General features: G+C 41.2%; 1 protein-coding gene across 1 annotated transcript in view; it reads left to right on the top strand.

The window, feature by feature from the left end:
- Window positions 1-17,892, top strand: part of kcnq2b (potassium voltage-gated channel, KQT-like subfamily, member 2b) — a gene marked incomplete at both ends in the record, with an annotated part of 30,664 nt that extends 12,772 nt beyond the window's left edge. The window contains 12 exons of the mRNA XM_079242917.1: window positions 489-583; window positions 662-730; window positions 2,080-2,109; window positions 3,578-3,657; window positions 5,790-5,993; window positions 9,830-9,877; window positions 10,040-10,148; window positions 10,298-10,336; window positions 11,972-12,103; window positions 16,457-16,577; window positions 16,654-16,829; window positions 17,250-17,892. Of these exons, the coding sequence (XP_079099043.1) occupies window positions 489-583; window positions 662-730; window positions 2,080-2,109; window positions 3,578-3,657; window positions 5,790-5,993; window positions 9,830-9,877; window positions 10,040-10,148; window positions 10,298-10,336; window positions 11,972-12,103; window positions 16,457-16,577; window positions 16,654-16,829; window positions 17,250-17,892 (1,746 nt within the window). The remainder of the gene's footprint in view (window positions 1-488; window positions 584-661; window positions 731-2,079; window positions 2,110-3,577; window positions 3,658-5,789; window positions 5,994-9,829; window positions 9,878-10,039; window positions 10,149-10,297; window positions 10,337-11,971; window positions 12,104-16,456; window positions 16,578-16,653; window positions 16,830-17,249) is intronic.
- Window positions 17,893-18,826: the final 934 nt, after the last annotated feature.

Below are 18,826 nucleotides of genomic sequence, written 5' to 3'. Positions count from 1 at the left end.
CACAGTTAATAAGGGAAGATCAGGCCAATTCAATCAGATTACAAAACTTTGCGGAGACAAAAAATATTTTTCAGACTTTTCTGACTTTGTTCAGCCTGTTAGTTGTTCCTTCAGTTCAGTCATATTTAACAGGTTGGACATCCTTATCCATCTACCTGTAATAAATTGGTGCACAAGCCTTTGATTGGTTCTGTACTTTCAGTTGGAACTGGGAGTTCATCTGTAGAAACTGTTTGGATGAAACTCCTGTTTAAGTCACAAGTAAACCGAAACCAGTTGAAACTGACACCAGTAACCTGCTGTTACTGGTGTCACTCATAAATCCAGTCAGAGCTGCTAATAGCAGCAGATGGATTAATACTTGTAGATCAGAGATGAAGCCTGATCAAAGATGGATTAAAGCCTGGAAATGAACTGGTGCCAATTTCAGCATCAATATCTGTGGAGACAGCTGGTTTCTTCCTGAAAGGGATTGTCTATGTCTGCAGGCAGCCTGGAGGGTTTACGCAACCAATCTAAGCCGAACCGATCTGACTTCGACTTGGGATCATTATGAGCGGACGGTGTCTGTGCCGATGTACAGGTGAGGCTCCACCTGGGTATGATCCCGCTCCGTTAACATTCCTGCTGCAGCTTTACTCCCATTTCTGTGTGTCTGCAGGCTGATTCCTCCTCTCAATCAGCTGGACTTACTGAGGAACCTCAAGAACAAGTCAGGACTTTCTTTCAGGTGAAATAAAAAATAAAACAAAACAAAACAATAAGATAAAATAAAATGGCACATCCTTTAACCCTTCAGCAGTCCCTCAGACATACTTGAAAATTTGGAGGACATTACAAGACTTAAAAATTAGTACTATTAAAAAATAGTAAGGGGACAGTACTAAAAGTTTCTCCCCATTTTCATGTTGAAAGTTATTCATTCATTCATTCATTCATTTTCCGAACCGCTTATTCCAATTCAGGGTTGCGGGGAAGCTGGAGCCTATCCCAGCCGGCTTTGGGCGACAGGCAGGGTACACCCTGGACAGCTCGCCAGTCCATCGCAGGGCCACACAGAGAGATGAACAACCACTCACGCTCACACTCACTCCTAGGGGCAATTTAGAGTGACCAATTAACCTAATGTTGAAAGTTAGTCTCAGTGAAATACAGTTGCAGTCAACATGGTTCAACTCTTACTATAAATTATGTTTATTGGAAAAATTTACAAATTAGCAGCTGCTTGTTATTAACAAATCAAACAAGAAACATTTAAATAGTTCAACTAATATAAGTGTTTTCTCTAAATTCAACAGAAAATGCCGCTTTCAGTGACCACTGCAGTCTCAAAATTATTCAATCCCTTCATAAAAAGCACTTTTAGTACTTAGAGTAGCCTTTTTCTTGTATGAGCTGCTGCAGACGTGATGCATTGCCAGACTCCAGCTTCTGGCTGTGGTCCTGTATGAATTTAGCCCATTCCTCATGGGCAAAGGTCTCCAGTTCACAAGTGCTCTCAGGTTTGCCCATTTCAAGTCCCAATAAATTTTTCAGTGGGGTTCAAGTCAGGCGACCGTGATGACCACTCTAACATCTTCCAGGACTTCTTTTGAAACCAAGCTTTTGCGGACTTTGAGGTATGCTTGGGATCATCGTCCTGTTGGAAGGTCCAAAGATGCCCAAGCCTCTGCTTCCTCACACATGGCATCACATTTTTTCTCAGGTTTTCCTGATGCTTGATTGAATTCATCTTGCCCCCCACAAGCTGTAGGTTTCCAGTTCCAGAGGAAGCAAAGCAGCCCCAGAAAATCACTGATCCACCACCATGCTTCCCTGTAGGCAAGGTGTTCTTTTCAGCGTATGCTTCGTCTTTCCTCCTCCTGACATACCGCTGATCCACAGGCCCCAAAAGGTCCAGAATAACGTTGCCTGCATGTGTATCCAGTTTGCATGTGGTTCTGTGATTTCATTGAGTAGCATGTGGAGGTATTTTGTAGGTCTATTTAAGAAACATAAATAGTTAATTGCCTCATAAAAAGTAAAAAATCATATGTTTTTGTCAAAGGACAACAAGAACATGTCTTTGTGTCTCTGCAGGAAAGATGTCCAGCCTGAGCCTTCTCCCAGGTTAGTCTCCAGTTCCGGTTCTCAGATCAGACCGGCCTTATTGTTCTCTGTTAGAAATGTTCATCACATCATTTTTTAAAACGGGACATTTTCAGCAACAATCTCCTTTTTATGGGTTTGAAAACATGGGTTTACAGGCATTACCAGACAAAAATCCTAAAAAATACTCTGGTCCTTGTTAGTCTCAGTTTTAAAGCAGGTTTTAAATCTTCCCACTTTAGCTTTCTGTGTTCATTTTGCATCTCTAGACTAAAGTAAACCCCGCCTGTTAGCCTCCAACCCCACCCATCTCTGGACATAATCTCCTAGGGCCCCTACCAGCTCTGCATCACAGTTTTGTGCTTAGTAGGCCACATATGTGTACACCGTAGAGTGAGAGCCTTTATAAAACATGCCTCCTCATCATGCGGGTACTCCTATCATGACTATATGCTTGGTTTTCTTGTGAGCAACTCCTGGACCTAAATAATCTTCATAATTCTAAAAACATAAAATGTTCTCAGGAAGGTTGAGTGAATATGGAAAAAAAAGTGTTGCATGTTTATATTTTTAATCTGAAGGAACTTTTATTTTCTCTTAACAGTAAGTTAGAGTTGTATAAGCTGCATATCCCTCAAACCTTTCAAATAGCAGAGTCAATCCTAAAATGCTATTAAATTAAATACATTAGTCCTGCATCTCCATTTTTCTTGAATGAGGATTTAAAAAAGAAATCTCAGTGAAAGCATAATCTGTGTTACCTACATCTCTGTTCAGTGATGTCTTTCAGCCCATTGGTCTGCTCACTATAAATATATCTCTTTTTGGCTTAACCCTTTTTAGGGAACTCAATGAAATACTTTGAAATGAGAAATTTTAACCTAAAATTGTCCTTCTGGTGTGTACCAAGACCTCCATTCTGTTGTTGCATCTTTTTAAAAAAAATGTTATATGCTGAAAATAAAAGACAACAAAGTGATCAAAAATAGTCACTTGCCTGATAAAGGGTTAAATCTCAGTTTACTTCAAGAATGCAGTCATCAACCCACTTAAAAAAAAACAAAAAACAAGTTTGATCATTCCCTGTGGATCTGTTTAGGGCCATTTTAAAACCACTATTCAAACCTGTATAAAACTATTCTAATGTTTTGTTTTAATGTCTAGAGCTTTACGTGGTCAAAAACTAGTTTATATCAGCTCCTTTGCAGCTATACATCCACATCTGGTCCTTGAAGTTATATGATCATGACCTGGTGGTTGTGCAGGACACAGCTAAAAGCTAAAGATGAAAGATCTTTTACAACAGTGGTTCCAACTCTCTGGAAGTTTGTCCCTCTGAGTCTGAGATCTGTGAACTTTGTGAAACACTTTGTGGTTCGTTTCTTAAAGGTGCAAAATAAATTAAAGGGTACTTATTTACAGAAACATTTTCAGCAAGCAGGCTGGACAGTTCTGAGTTCAAAATGTCTCTTTTTTTTCGTCTCTGTAGCCAGAAAGTCAGTCTGAAGGAGAGGGTCTTCTCATCCCCCCGCAGTTCTGGAACCAAAGGGAAAGGCTCTCCTCAGCACGGTGGGTCTGATATGCAGAGGAACTTACTGTGGTGAACTTGACCTGTTGTCAACCAGACCTGCTGTTGGTCAGTTAACTGGAAGAATAAGTAATTTGATTTATCTTCAGAAGTGAAATGGATCAGGTGGAAGTTTTTAGTCTCCAGATATAGACAGTCTGGATTAGAGAATCCTGAAGATTATCTCTGTGTGGATTGTATTGTAATTCTTCTTGGTTGTATTGATTCTAGGTCATATTGATTATAAGTCATATAACTTCTGAATCTTACTGGTTCTGAACTGTATTTGTTCAGTCGCATCATTTCTGAGTTGTATTGGTTCAGTCAGTACTCAGTTATATTGTTCAGCATTGTATTTGTTTGAAGTCATAATTCTACATGGCATTGGTTCTGATGCCATGATGTGTGGAGGGAGCGGACCCAAATGTAGGACTGACAAGGCCAGAGGTAGACAGATGCAAGAATTGAAGGTTTCATGAAAATAACCTAAGTTAAAATGTCAGAACCCCCCCCCCACACACACACACACACAAAAAAACAAAACAGTCACATACTTACTACATGGACAGCACAGTGGAAAGCAATATTCTAGCAGTAGTTAATTAGACCAAGGGGTATAGATACACAGAGATAAACTAACATGGTGCAGGTGATGCAAATGAGCATTTTTAACCAGGTGTGCTGATTATCAGGAAGAGATGAAAACCAAATACACAAGGAGAAAACTCTACAAAATGAAACAAGAAAGAAAACAGCCACTTGGCAACAGAAAAACTAACAGAAACACAAACTGTAATGTTCAGATTGAGTCAGCAGACTGAACCCTTTATTAGTTGTCATCATAAGATGGCACAGACGGTTTTACATCATCACGTTGGTGTAGGCCAAGCGAAGTGAAGCCTATGTGGAAGTGCATAAAACTGCAGTTCCCCCTTCATCCACTAGGGGCTGCAAAACAGAGAAAATCCCCATAGACTCCCATGTTAAAAAGACCAACTTCACAGCAAAAATAAACATGTTTACAGCCTGGTTCAAAAATCCATTTTTGTTTATTGGTCAGTTTTTACCTTCATGACAACTGTGGGGGGAGTGGATTTTTTTTCTAACTCGCCTGTTAAAAAGTCGTTTAATCTCAAAATTTGGCATATTTAGGGGCGTGTCTTTTTGATTGACAGGTACCTGATCTCCTGCTTCAAGTAAAAAGAACACAGCCGGTTAACAACTTTAGCCCGCTTACCTCCGTTAGCTGGTTAGCTCCTGTTATCTCCGGGTTAGCTCGGTTAGCTCTTAGCTACAGGCAACTTGGAGTTCACTTGATGTCAATCATCCACCATGATGCTCACAGTCCCCCTCTCAGCTCCACCTCTTTGCCCATATTTGTATTTTACGGGCTAGACGACACGCATGCCCCTGCCAAGATGGCGATGGTAGGAACCGCCCACCAAGCTTCAATTCAGCTCTTCAGAAACCTATGGGTGACATTATGGAGGCTACGTCCATCTTCTTATATGCAGTCTATGGTGTAGGCGCAAAAGTTAGGAGTGTTTTTTTGGAGAAAAAACTTACAAGTTGTTCAGCAACAACGAACACATGTGAAGCTCCGTCTCTTGAGTTCATTTCAAACTTAGCAAGCATTTTAACAAAATGGTACACAAATCAAAAACCCACAGACATCTGAATCATCGTCTTTCTGATTAAAAACAGTTCTGAGTGGTATCGGTTCTCTGCTGTAGATTCTTCATTGTATTGATTTTGAGTTGCGTTACTTCTGTCTGTAATAGTTTCTGTATCATATCAGTAACAAGTCTGGATGTTCTGCACTCAGTGAACACACAGCAGCTGTGGGTGGGCAACTCCAGGCCTCAAGAGCCACAGTCCTGCAAGTGCTTCGAATCTTCCTGCTGCAACACGCCGGACAAACATCAGAGTCAATTAGCAGACTTGTGCAGAGGACCAGAGTGGCCCACCCTTGTTTTAATGGGCTGATTTTACCTGAGACCCAATGGTCCACTGGATCTGGTTCCATTCAGGATCAGATTGTTTACCTCCATGGTGTGGCTTCTTTTTAACAGGATAGGTGTATGACACTGTGTAGCAGCTCTGAGTCTCATTCTTTACCATTGTGCTCCATTAGTAGTTCCTGCAGTTGGCACTGGTGTTGGTCCTGGAGTTCCTGGAACTCCTGGAGGAATCCAGGCTTTGAGAAGATCCCCCAGCATGGAGCCCAGTCTAGAAGAGAGTCCCAGCAAGGTTCCAAAGAGCTGGAGCTTTGGAGAACGCAGCAGAACCAGGCAGGCCTTCAGAATCCGAGGAGCTGCTTCTCGTCAGAACTCTGAAGGTAAAACATGTCCACCAGCTGGTGGTCCCAGCTCCTTTTTCACAGCTCCAGTTTGCCAACAACAACGAAAATGTCAGGTTGGTTTCATTTTCATAGACACAGATATGAAGTTCAGCTCTCATTCAGCATCCTCCACAAACACAGAAATCAGAAATCATCTTCAAATTCAAGTAAATTTTGTATAAATAACAATACATGAATAAGATTCATAATTTCACATTTGCTATGAAACAGTTTTACATGTTGATAGAACAGAGATCTGCCTTTCCTGAAGGAAATGATTAATAAAGTTTATTGAAGCTGACCTTAAAAGATCATTGGGTGACTGAACTGATCTGTGTTGGCTGAGTGTCTTGGCTCAGTCTGCACAGATCTACTGTTCATCTAACAAATAGACACCAGCTATCCACGCACTGACACCTATGGTCATAACACCCATGAAAGTCACAGTCCAGCAGGGAGAACAAGTGCGGTCCAGTCCAAGAGATGAGTGAAGGGTCTGGCAGGAATCTTCTGACTGCGAGGAACACAGATATCCACTGAATTCAGATAACTGTAGTTTCATGAGTATTACTGCCATTTACACACAGATCACTGCAGTGTGTTTACAGACCTACAGAGAACCTGAGAGGCAGTGAGGAGGTGTAGCCTATGAAACCAGTACCAGAAAGGAAACCATGAAAAAGAGGGAAAAGAGAAGAGCAGTGAGACACAAAAGAGGAAAGGAGGAGGAAATCTTTAGAGGAAACAGGAATTTTAACTGGTCATCTCATCATCTGGGATGCAGGGGCAACTGGTTGGGACTGGTTTCAACTGCATCTGATGTGTTTAAGCTGGATATCACTTATCTGAACTGGACTTTATGGTTCCCAACTGGTTTGACTGACTCTGACTTCTTGTGCTAGTTCAGGAAATGTTTCCATTTGCATTTTACTAAAACTCCCATGAGGCTTAAATGCAGTCTTGTAAAATGATAGAGGGTCAGCCGTGTTTCTTACAAGGTTAGCCATGTACATGTGTCTAACGCTTCATGTTTACATGGAGATTTTATTCCCATTCGGACCGAAATCATTTCGATAAAAGATTTTAGGGCAGCTGTTTACATGGGAACTAATCTATTCCGATCTGGTGTGTACGTGCGCTAACATTGAATCCGAATAGTCCTGTTGGACATGTGCAAAAAGATGTTTCTGTCATGTGGTTTATCAAAAATAGAGGTCATCACAGTTGTGGTTTTTGTCGTACTTTTAATCAAGCAGCAGCTTGACACTCATGCACACATACAACAAGGAAAAGGCGTGGTAGAGACAGACGTTCTTGTGAGTTTGTCTGTGGATGTCCACCTGTGATTTTGTCTGTTTATTCAAAAAAGGTCAATTTAGAGGAGTCATTCCACTGTTGCCATTTTGAATTTTGGCTTTGTGGTAGCCTGTCTTGAATGTTTTCCTATTCCTGATGTTTTGGTTGATACCAGCCACTCTACGTTTTATGTTGACTTGTTGGAACAGCTCTGTATTTCTGAATTTTGACCGTCTTTGGCCTTGCAACGATATGTCACTCTTTAAGAATTCGAATTAAAAATGTACTTTTTGTCGCTGTCCAGTAAATTTGTTTGTTCACCGCCATCTTCCAAAGTAATACGTAAGCAACCTGACAATTTCCGATTCAATGTTTACGCGATAATATGACCAGTTTGGGAAAAACAATATTCTACCTCTGTAAAACTGATTAAAAATCCTTCATGTTTTGGCACTTTTCATTCCTAATGAGGTGTTTACAGACATGGATCATTTTCATTCTGATTAAACTTTCAAACTGAATGGAATAGAAATATTTGGCTCAATGTAAACGTAGCACATAAAAAAGCCCTGTAATCTCAACATAACAGTGTCAAACTAAATTATTGCAGACACGACTGCTGTTGGCTTCCATAGTAACCCGATGAAGTTTGAATGCACCACCAGGCTTGTTTAACAATTTGTTCCAGCTGTTTCCAGTCTTGCTGCTAAACTAAACTAAGCTTCCCTGCTTTTCAAATTTAATGGTAACAGACTCTTCGGTTTCTTGTCTTAATGTTAAGCTAAACTAAAAGTAGTGACCTTTTCGTGTTTTGGTGCTAATCTAAACTATCTAAAACAATGCAGCGGACATTCCTGAAATGCACCAGAGAAATAGTTAACTTCAAGCAGACGAAGTGAAAATTGAAGATATTAGCTCCCAGAAAAGTTGTTCTATTTCATCATTATGTCAATCAGTCTGTCTGTAAGTTATTTAAATAATCTGGATACTGTCTCTGACATCATGATACAACTTTATTTAGGTTTAAATTTAGCTAAATTGATGAAGGTGATGTCAAAATACATTTTAAAAGGATTAAAATGTGCTTTTATATAAATTAACTATCATTTAATGTGTTAAGAAAAATAAATTCATGATATTTACTAAAAGTGATATTCATTTTTCAATGAAAATAGAAGAATCATGAAATCATTAAAGGTGGAGTATGTAAGATTTTCAATATTTTCAAAATAAATTAAGTAATAAAATAACTACAAACGTAATTAGAAAGTTTTTTGAGGTTCCAGTCTGTTCATATTTGATGCGTTTTTAAATTAGAAGTTTAATTAATCCAAATGACAAAAAGCACATTTTTTTACTGGTAGGCAAACATTTAAGAAGGGTCTTTGTCATTAATTAAACTTGTAATTTAATAACACATCAACTATGGACAGACTGGAACCTACATGTTTAAAAAAAACTATATAATTATGTAGTTATTTTTTTAGTTAATTTTTTTTTTTAAATATTGAAAATCTGACATACTCCACCTTTAAAGGACAAGAAACATCAGAGAAGACTGAGCAGTCTGTTCCACCAATTCAATGCCAGCAGTTTTAATCATAGACATATATAAGTAGAAGCTGCATCGATGCTGCTCCTCTATCTGAGAGTGCGACGTGTCAAAGTTTCAGCCATCTTGGTCCTGGCAAGAGGCCCAGAGATGCACAAGTGAATGGTTGTTCATCTTAAACGGGATTAAACATGAAATATTTATTCATTTTCAGCTTCTTGGGGTTTAATATTTGAGTTATTATGAAAAAAGTTTGAAACTGTAATTTAATTGTTCATCATTAATAACTGACAAATTGTTTATTGGGATTAAAGTTAGTTAAATGTAAAATGAATGGGAAAATTGTTGTCAAAGGAAAAGCTAAAACCAAGTGTTAGTCAGGAACAGATGTGGTAGATTTTCAACTGCTAAACACTATAGATAGATTATATTCAAGATATGTCTATAAACAATAGATTTAAGTCCTCTGGTTTAAAAAGTGTCCCTATATAAAGTATGAAAAACTAAATATTTGTACATTAATGCATCCATAAGTAGATTTAGTTAAATAGCAAAGATTGTGGATTATTCACATAATAAACAATATACTATGGAAGCTAACTCACATATAATCATCCTGGATTACATGACAGCAATGCCCTGAAAACACACACGCAAAACAAAAAACTAACAAAACAAGTTCTTCATGCAAATGGAAAGTAACTCTGTTTGATCACATAAAGATGTTTATTGATTGTTTAGCCCCAAACTGTAGAAGATCCAGGCATCTTTTCTCTCTTCAGTCCTGTTAAAATTGATAGCAGAAACCAATATGGCGGTGTCGACGTACGAAGCAGAGAGCAAAGTAGGGATGAATATATGTGCTAAGGTTTTAATAAAATGTTCTTTGCTGGTATCGTTCCTTGGTTTGCCGTGGTGCTGGTGACAGTGATGAGTGTGATCTTCCTCTGATGAAGGTGTTTCCTCTCTCCTCTTCCTCCTGTAGTGCTGATAGAGATGCAGGATGAAGAGTTCAGACAGAAGAGCTCCCCAGGTCAGCGCACACGCCTACACGCACACGCTAAGGCAGGCAGGATGCTTCAGCTGTTTCAGGCCACTGGACTGTCACATGACTGAGTACTGCAGGAACTAGTCGGGTGTTTCAGATGGGGTGGTGGGTGTTAACTATTCAGACGGGTTGTTGTTGTTGTTTCAGAAGCCAGCCTGCCAGGAGAAGACATGGCAGACGACAACAAGAGCTGTCACTGTGAGTTCGTCCCCCAGGACCTGACGCCGGGGTTAAAGGTCACCATCAGAGCCATCTGGTATGAGCTGTCTGTCAGAGGATCACCTGCTTTACCTGCCAACCATTCATCGCTTTATTCACTCTTCATTTGCTGTTTTATTATGCACTGAATCATGTTTTTATTCACATTATTTTGATTTACTTATTTTTTATTTGTGCTCACCCCAGGGTCAAAGGTCACCATCAGCTGTTGGGTAAGAGCAGTCAGTCTGACGTTAGTTAGCTTCATTGTTTATGTTGTTTCACTGTGTTCTGTCTTGTGTTCCTGAATTACTATTATTATTATTATTATTATTATTATTATCATCATTATTATTAGTAGTAGTATTAGTAGTAGTATTAATAATAATCTGGCACGGCAGTGTGCTTCAAACCTATTCATTATAATCCATGTGGGGAAGTGAATTTATTTTAAAACTCCTCCTTTTACAAGTAATTTCATTTAAAATTTTGGCATAATTAGGGGTGTGTTTTTTTGGATGACAGGTACCCGATATCCAGCTACAAGAAGGAGGAATGTAGCACAACCACAGTTTTTAGCCAGTTTACAGTGTGATTTAGCTTTAGCCCACCTACATCCATTAGCTGGTTAGCACCTGTTAGCTCAGTTAGCATTTAGCTACAGACAGCTCGGCGTTCCATAGATGTCAATCATCCACCCCGGTGATCACAGTCTCCTTCTCAGCTCTACCTCTTTCCCCGCTTTTTGTATTTTCCGGGAGATATGGCACACATGACGCTGCCAAAATGGCGACAGTGGGAACTGCACAATGAGCTTCAGTTCAGGTTCGGGTCTTATAAAGTCTCAACCTGATTCTAGATTAGCTGCTTACAGGAGTAGTTAGAACTAACATTTTCAGGTTTTGACTTAGACTGGTGTTTTAGTCCAGACCTTAACTTGCACCAGACCATTAAAACAAGCTGTGGGTCAGTTATACTTGTGAATGGTAGCGTGCTTAACTCCAGAACTTCCAGCTCAGTGGGGGTTGTCTTTGTTGTCTAGTTTGTTCAGACCCGGATACCTGAGCAGGTTGGTGGAACTCATCTTTGTGTTGGTTTGTCTGGTTTTCATCTTCAGATTTTACTCAAGAACAGTTAGCACAAAGACTTCCCAGACCTGAGGGCTTTAATAATCCTTCCATTAAGTCCAGGTCTGAGTCTAGATCAACATCAGTTTCGGATGCATCCTGTTAATCCACCTCAGCTAACTCCTTTCTTTCCAAAAGAGAAATGATTTCTCTTCTCTTCCTTCTCCTTCAAGAGTTTTGTTTTTCACTACAATGGTTCCATTATTGGTTAACACATGAGCTTAATTTATACCCAGTTTCATTTGGACCACCAAAGGTCAGATTCCAATTCTTTAGCAGGGACTGAGGGTGGGCTATTGAGACCAGCTGGACCAGCAAAACATAAAGATCACTGTGTTTGCAAATGCTAACACAGTTCAGAGATTAATCTGAATTTAATTTGGCGTTCACCTGGTTAAGCATCCATTCAACATACATTCATAAAAATCTATTTTTATTTATGTGAAAACAGACCATCTGCTCTAGTCTATCACAGAAATTCAGAAAATACTGCATTGAAGTCACATATGTTGAAATAGATATTGACAGATGACATGATTCTGCAGTTCGGGAACTGGCACTAGCTCCTGTCATGAACCAGAATTGGAACCACTATGGTTGAAAAAGGGTATCAGTCGCTATTCAAATAATTCTCAGTAGATGGATGTGATGTAGTCCTCTGATCCCTAGAGTACTTTCCAGATCAGAATAAGGAATACCTGTTCCTTCTGGAAGTCTTGTACGGTGACCACTGGCTTCCTGTTTCCTTTCTCAGTATCATGCGCTTCATGGTATCAAAGAGGAAGTTTAAGGAGAGTCTTCGCCCCTATGATGTCATGGATGTGATTGAACAGTATTCTGCAGGTCACCTGGACATGCTCGCCCGCATTAAGAACTTGCAAGCCAGGTGAGACATTAAATGTTTGGTTTTCATCCCCAACCTCTGACCTAAAATTTTTCATAATTTTATTTATTACATACATACAAACAACTTCCACATCAGATATCAACTGATTTAGAAAAGTAATCAATAAATCCATCAATCAATCAATCCATCAAGCAATCAATCAATCAATCAAAGATACTTTCTTTATCCCCGAGGGGAAATTCAAGGTTCAAGCCAGCTCGTCCAAGGTTTGACATACAGACAATTAAAATGTATGACAAGTTTACAGAACTGAACTGAAGCTTAGGCCCCGCAGCCAGTTTTACGGGCGCCGCCTTATAAATGAGGAAAAGATGATACACTATTCACAAAAAGTTAGGGATATTCAGCTTTTGGGTGAAATTTCACAACAAGCCTAAAATGCATTCAAACCTGTACAGGTGAACTTAATGTGATCTTCTCTAAGCTTTTAAATGCACATGTCCAACTGTTAAATGTTTCAATAAATTTTGCACGAGTTGCTGTTCTCTAACAAGGAGCTTAATGGCAAAAATCACGGCAGGTGTGTGATCCTTGAATTGACCAATAAATGTCCTGGTTCAATTAGAGCTGGTGTTTAAACAGTTGTCCTCATCATGCTGTTCACATTTTGACATCATGAGACCAAGACGACACCTAACAATGGAACAACAGTCCCTTGCCATTGCGATGCTTCAAACAGGACGTTCTCAGACAGAAGTGGCCACTGAGCTTGGAGTGTCACAGAGTGTCATCAGCAGGTTGCAACAGAGATATGGAGAGACTGGAAGAGTCACAGAAAGGCCTAGAAGTGGACGTCCTTTGGCCACATCCCGTGCTGATGACCGCTACATTGTGAACACTGCCCTGAGAAACCGGATGATGAATGCCACTCAACTCCAGGCACGTTTAAGAGAGGTGAGAGGCACCCAAGTGTCACGTCAGACCATTCGAAACCGTTCACATCAGTGTGGTCTGCGTGCTAGACGACCTGCACGGGTACCTGACCACACCACCAGGCACAGGCGTCATCGTCTTGCATGGGCCAGGGAGCATTTATGCTGGACGAGGAACCAGTGGGCCTCAGTGCTGTTCTCTGATGAAAGTTGATTCACACTGAGCAGAAATGATGTCCGGCAACGATGTTGGAGACGTCAGGGAGAGCGCTATGCATCAGCCACTGTTGTCACCAGGCCAGCTTTTGGTGGTGGCGGTGTTACAGTGTGGGCAGGGGTGTCCACTTGGTACAGAACTGCCCTACACTTTGTGAATGGTACAGTGACAAGCCCATACTACCTGAATAACATCATTAATCCAGTGATTGTGCCCCTACATGAACAGCACAGGCCTAATTTCATCTTCATGGACGACAATGCTCCTGCTCATCGAGGCCGCATCATCAGGGAACGGCTGTTGGAGACTGGTGTACCTCAAATGGAATGGCCTGGACTCTCTCCAGACCTGAATCCCATTGAAAACCTGTGGGATCAGCTGAGCCGTCGTGTAGAGGCTCGAGACCCTGCACCCCAGAACCTCAATGACCTGAGGGCTGCCCTTCAAGAAGAGTGGGATGCCATGCCTCAGCAGGCAATAAGTTGCCTTGTGAACAGCATGAGACGTCGTTGTCAAGCTGTAATTGATGCTCAAGGGCACATGACGAGTTATTGAGACGTTCAAATTTTTTGTTGTGGTGTAACTACCATTGTTGTTACCTTTTGTGTTGAATGAATTTTTTGAGATGAGGAAATCAGTAGTGCATCCTTCTACTTAAATGTCTTACTTTTATGATATTATATCACTGTAGCATGAACATATTGCATTTTCCATAAATTTCACCTGAAAGCCAAATATCCCTAACTTTTTGTGAGTAGTGTATGAGGAAGGACGGGTGGGTGCTGAAAAAAAAGAAGTATCTCTACACTTCACCTAAAGGGGGAAGGATAAAGATGCAACAAAAAAACACACCTCTAAAAATAAGCACAAATTCAGACAATAGACAACACACAAGATGGGAGGGGGGGTACGTTGGGGTCTCCCAGACAGCCAAGTGAGGTCACAGCCAGCCTAGCAGCACGCCCATCCAACTTGCCGTTCATGAGTGGGGGAAGGGGCGAGGTCTGGAGAAGGCGGTGAAAGATAAGAGAGTGTGTCTGTAACAGTGTGTGTGTGTGTGTGTGTGTGTGTGTGTGTGTGTGTGTGTGTGTGTTCAGTGAGTGAGTCTGTGAACTTTCCCCAGTTCATCTTTGCCACCTGATGTAAATTTGGCCTTGAGAGCTGAGTTCAGTTTAAGTTCCACAGGCCTGAGAGAGGGAGGGGGGTTAGGAAAGGGACTGAGCGTCAGGCAGCATTACATTCCAGGAGACGTGATAACCAGCCTGCCTGAGACCAGTGTAGGGAGCCAGATTCAGATAACAGCTTTGTTTTGGGTCAAGCTAAGCTTTGTTTGGCTCAGCTTTGAGTCCTTAGTGGTCTCAGTCGAACTCCAAAACAGCCAAATTGGGGGGTCAGTTTTGACCAAATCCGAGCAACAGCTTCTCCATGATGTTTCCCACCTACGAATGAGCTCCAGAACCACAACAAGCCTGACAGATTGGGCAAGACTGGCATCCAGTCGCGGTCCAGTGCTGTCACGCATGAGTTGCTCGGCATAGTCCATCACAGATCTTTCAAAATTTGCGAGACATGAGGAAACTGCACACACCAAACAGAAAAAACCCAGTTATCATAAATCCAGTTGTGTAGAAATCCTCCACAGAAAGAAGCAACAGGCACATGACCTTTATCATGTATCCAGCAGATACATGAGTTGCAATGAAAGACCAGCTGACCAGATCCATGATTTAAATTTTAAAGGAAATGGCGCGAGAGGCTCAGATAGACAATACAAAGAAGCAGCAGGTTAGAGTGGGAACGGGAGGGAGAGAAAAAGCGTCCGACCTCTCCGAGAGCAGGAAGCAAAAAATAAAAAAATAAATACCTCAGATATTTGATAAAACATATATATTTCCACACCTATATACAGTATATTTAGACCCTACACCAGTGTTGTCATTTTAGCTGTTAACCAAAATACTTTAAACTCTAACTAGAGGGTATTAACATCTCAATTGGAGAAGTTGGTTTAGGAATTAAAGCTCTTTAACATTTCGCTGCCTTTTTTATGAGACCAAAGGTCATTGGATACTTGACTTGAGGTGTTCCCTTATTGATTAATCATCACTCAAGCACTTAAAAGGTCTGGAACAGAAATGTTGGGAGTGGAAAATCCAGAGTTTGGTATATTCTCAGAAAAAAAAGCAGGGTAGGATCATTTACCTTGTTGAAGAATAACTCTTTTAAAACATCCTTCCGAACGAAGAACGTGACATGTCCTGCTCCACCATGATAATTCATGAGAACAAAAAAAACAAACAAAACATCATAAAAGATTGTAAATGCTATTTGTATGAATGGCTTCCAGTGGAACTAGGTCACTGATCTTTATTGATTATGTGACAGCAGACAGAAGCAGCCAGAGGAATTCTGAACATTGCAGGGATTTCCTTTAACCCCATTGCCACCAATAGATCTGGGCCCATAAAACACAAGTTGTTAAGCATTTTTAAATGCAAAAGCTGAGAAAGATGCCAGATTATCTGATCTGAGTCATCCTACTTTTTTGGGACCTATCCACTAGGATCCCAAACTTACCAATCTGAAGGTAAAGGGTGGAGTTTGACACAATGCAATCCATTGATTGATCTAAAGCTCCTGTGCAACTCTGTAAAAAGAACAAAGCTGGAACAGTGTCATGTTTAAACATACAGTGGGTTTTTGTTTTTAAACCATAACACAAAAAGAAACAATGCAAACTGCTGGTTGTCCACCATTTTTTCTCCTCTGTTTCTGTGTTGCGTTCTTCTTCATTATAATTCATGAAAGGCATGGTACTGCTATAGTGCTAAACTGTAGCATATAACTACATCTATTATGTATGATTTATGGGTGATGTGTTGAGAACAAGCCAAAGGAACTCTCAAATCAAGACCACAAAAAATAACTCTTTGCTGAGCTTTGCAAAAAGAACAAGGTTTTCTGTTCCTCCATAATAGTCTTGAGAAGAACAAGAAAATAAGGAGCATATGATGAGGCAGCAAAATAGGCAAAAGTAGCAGCTAGTCTGACAGTAGAAAAATATAAATTGGCAGCAAACAGCAAGGATAAATAAATGTTGGTAAAAATGTAATAAATTTCATCAATAATTCAGCGGAAAATGGAAAGACAATAGAACCGACAGAGAATATTATTCTCATTTGTTGTTGCTTCTGCCAAGGAGGAATGAATAAATAATGGAATTAATCTAAAAAAAATCTGCAGGGTCGATCAAATAGTTGGAAGAGGAACACCAATTGCAGACAAAGATCGTCCTAAATCTGCTGGGGAGGAACTACCTGAGGACCCAAGCATGATGGGGCGGCTGGGGAAGGTTGAGAAGCAGGTAAGTGATAACTAAAACTGTTTAAGTGGACCTTCTGGTACCAAGTTAGTCTTGAATATTGTTTTGTGTCCCTTAGGTCCTGTCCATGGAGAGGAAGTTGGACTTTCTAGTGAATATTTACATTCAGCGAATGGGAATTCCTCAGGCTGAGACAGATGCCTACTTTGGATCCAAGGAGCCAGACCCAGCCCCACCTTACCACAGTCCAGTGGATCAGTTGGATAAGAGCCAGTCAATCTCCAAAATCCTGCAGTGAGTACCTCATAGTACTTTTAAACCAAACAACCAGAACCAATAACAGAAGGAAACACTACAGAACCAGAACCAATAAAGAAATAAATATGCCAAAGTACCAGAACCAGTAACAGAACAGCAAATATTAACTCTTCAAGACCAACAGTCCTAAAGGTGCACCTGATGTTGGATGTGCTGAAGCACCTGATGGGATTGCAAGCATGCAGGGCTGACGGTACCATTGAAGGGTCTTGAATGGTTAAAGAATAATAAGCAGACCTGATCTCTAAAGAAGACCTAGTTTTTGTTTGAGTGTTCTGTAGATAAGAAATGTTCTCCTTACTGAAGGTAAATTCTGATTGTGAAGTCAATCCAAACAGGATCTCAAAGCCAGATTTGAAAGTTTTCTGATTGTTTTTATGTTATCCTCTTTTACAGGGTGTTGCCTGGAGAGCAAGTAGAAAAGAACCGATTTGTAACCAAGATGGTCCGCTCCAGCAGCTCAACTGGACACAGGAACTACTCTGCCCCAACCTGCCCACCCTCCACGTCCTGGCAACCCATCAGCTCCCAACTCCAACCACAGGCCCCTCCCCCTCCTCAGCGCAGCCATGGGAACACTCCAAGTCCAGTGGGGGATGCGTCACTGGTTCGACTACCCCCACCTCCTGCTGGAGAGAGACATGGTGGGAACCGATCAAACCGCCACAGTGCTGGAGAAAGAGGTGGATCAGAGAGACCGGAAAGAGGGGGAGAGGTGTCCAATGGGACTGGGGCAGGGGGCGCTGGTGGGGAAGAAGCTAAACCTGACAGCGATACCTCCATCTCCATCCCATCAGTAGACCACGAGGAGCTGGAGCGATCTTTCAGTGGTTTCTCCATCTCCCAGTCTAGAGAGAACCTGGACTTCCTGAATAACAGCTTCTACTCCTCCACCAACCTGAGGGAGCACCAGGGAGGGGGAGGCGCCGCCCGCTGTGCTGCTGTCCGACCTTACATTGCAGAGGGCGAGTCAGACTCTGACTCCGAACTCTGCGCCCCTTCGCCTCACTCAGACCGGGCCTGGACCGGTACCAAGTGAAAACACAGGTAAACCAGAATTGAACCAGCAGAACCCTTCCTGAAACTGAGATGATGATCTCTGTGATGTGATGAAAGACAATTTCACAGAGACTTTAAACACCAGCTGGAGGATCACAGCGGGGCATTGTGGGTACTGGCGCTGCATAGCAGCCGGACGCCCAGTAAACACCAGTATTGGACTTTGTATTGCACATGTCTGTTCTGTTACTGACACTCCAGCACCTTATTGGTTCCTGTACACTCACTGTAAAGAACCTGGGTAGCATGATGGGGATGTCACAAATTTTGATGTATGACCGTGCTCTGTACTTCCTGTTCAGAGCTCAGGCCCAGTCTCTATAACAAGTCCCCATCACTGAATCCTAAGAGCTGGTACACACCAAACCCATTGGTCCTCACCTGCATCCTAGAAAACCAGCACCATTCCAACACAGAGACTATGTCCAGTTCACAACCAAGATGTCTCACCAGTGTAAAACCCTCACTCAGTTCGGCTCTACAATAGCTACAATTTAGCATGTTTTTCAAGTTTCCCTGCTCGAAGACACTTGACTCAAATTAATTTGGCAGTTAATTAACTGTAGAGGTTTGTCTGTCTTTGGGGAAATGGCTTGTTTGATCTATGTTGTATGGGTGGTGTTGGTAGTGCTAAAGATAACAGTTTACCTGTTTTTAATTACATGTGTGGGTGTTTATCATGCATGCCTTGTGTATTTTGGGTTTTAAGCATCATTTGGCAGCATCCTCAAAATTTAGCACTAGATGTTCATAAGCTGTTGTATGTAAGGATCCAGTAGGGGGCAGTGTAGGAAGCCGTTTGATCTGATGTCAGGTCATATGGTCAACAGCAGAAAAAATGACAGAAGACACAATGAACTTGGTTAGACGCCGCCTCTCTTCAAATGGTCGTACTATGTCCACAATTGTTGATG

The sequence above is a fragment of the Telmatherina bonti genome (assembly GCF_933228915.1).
Source record: "Telmatherina bonti genome assembly, chromosome: 6".
Lineage (NCBI taxonomy): Eukaryota > Metazoa > Chordata > Actinopteri > Atheriniformes > Telmatherinidae > Telmatherina > Telmatherina bonti.
The sequence above is the reverse complement of the archived record's forward strand: the minus strand, read 5'-3'. Positions and strand labels throughout refer to the sequence as shown.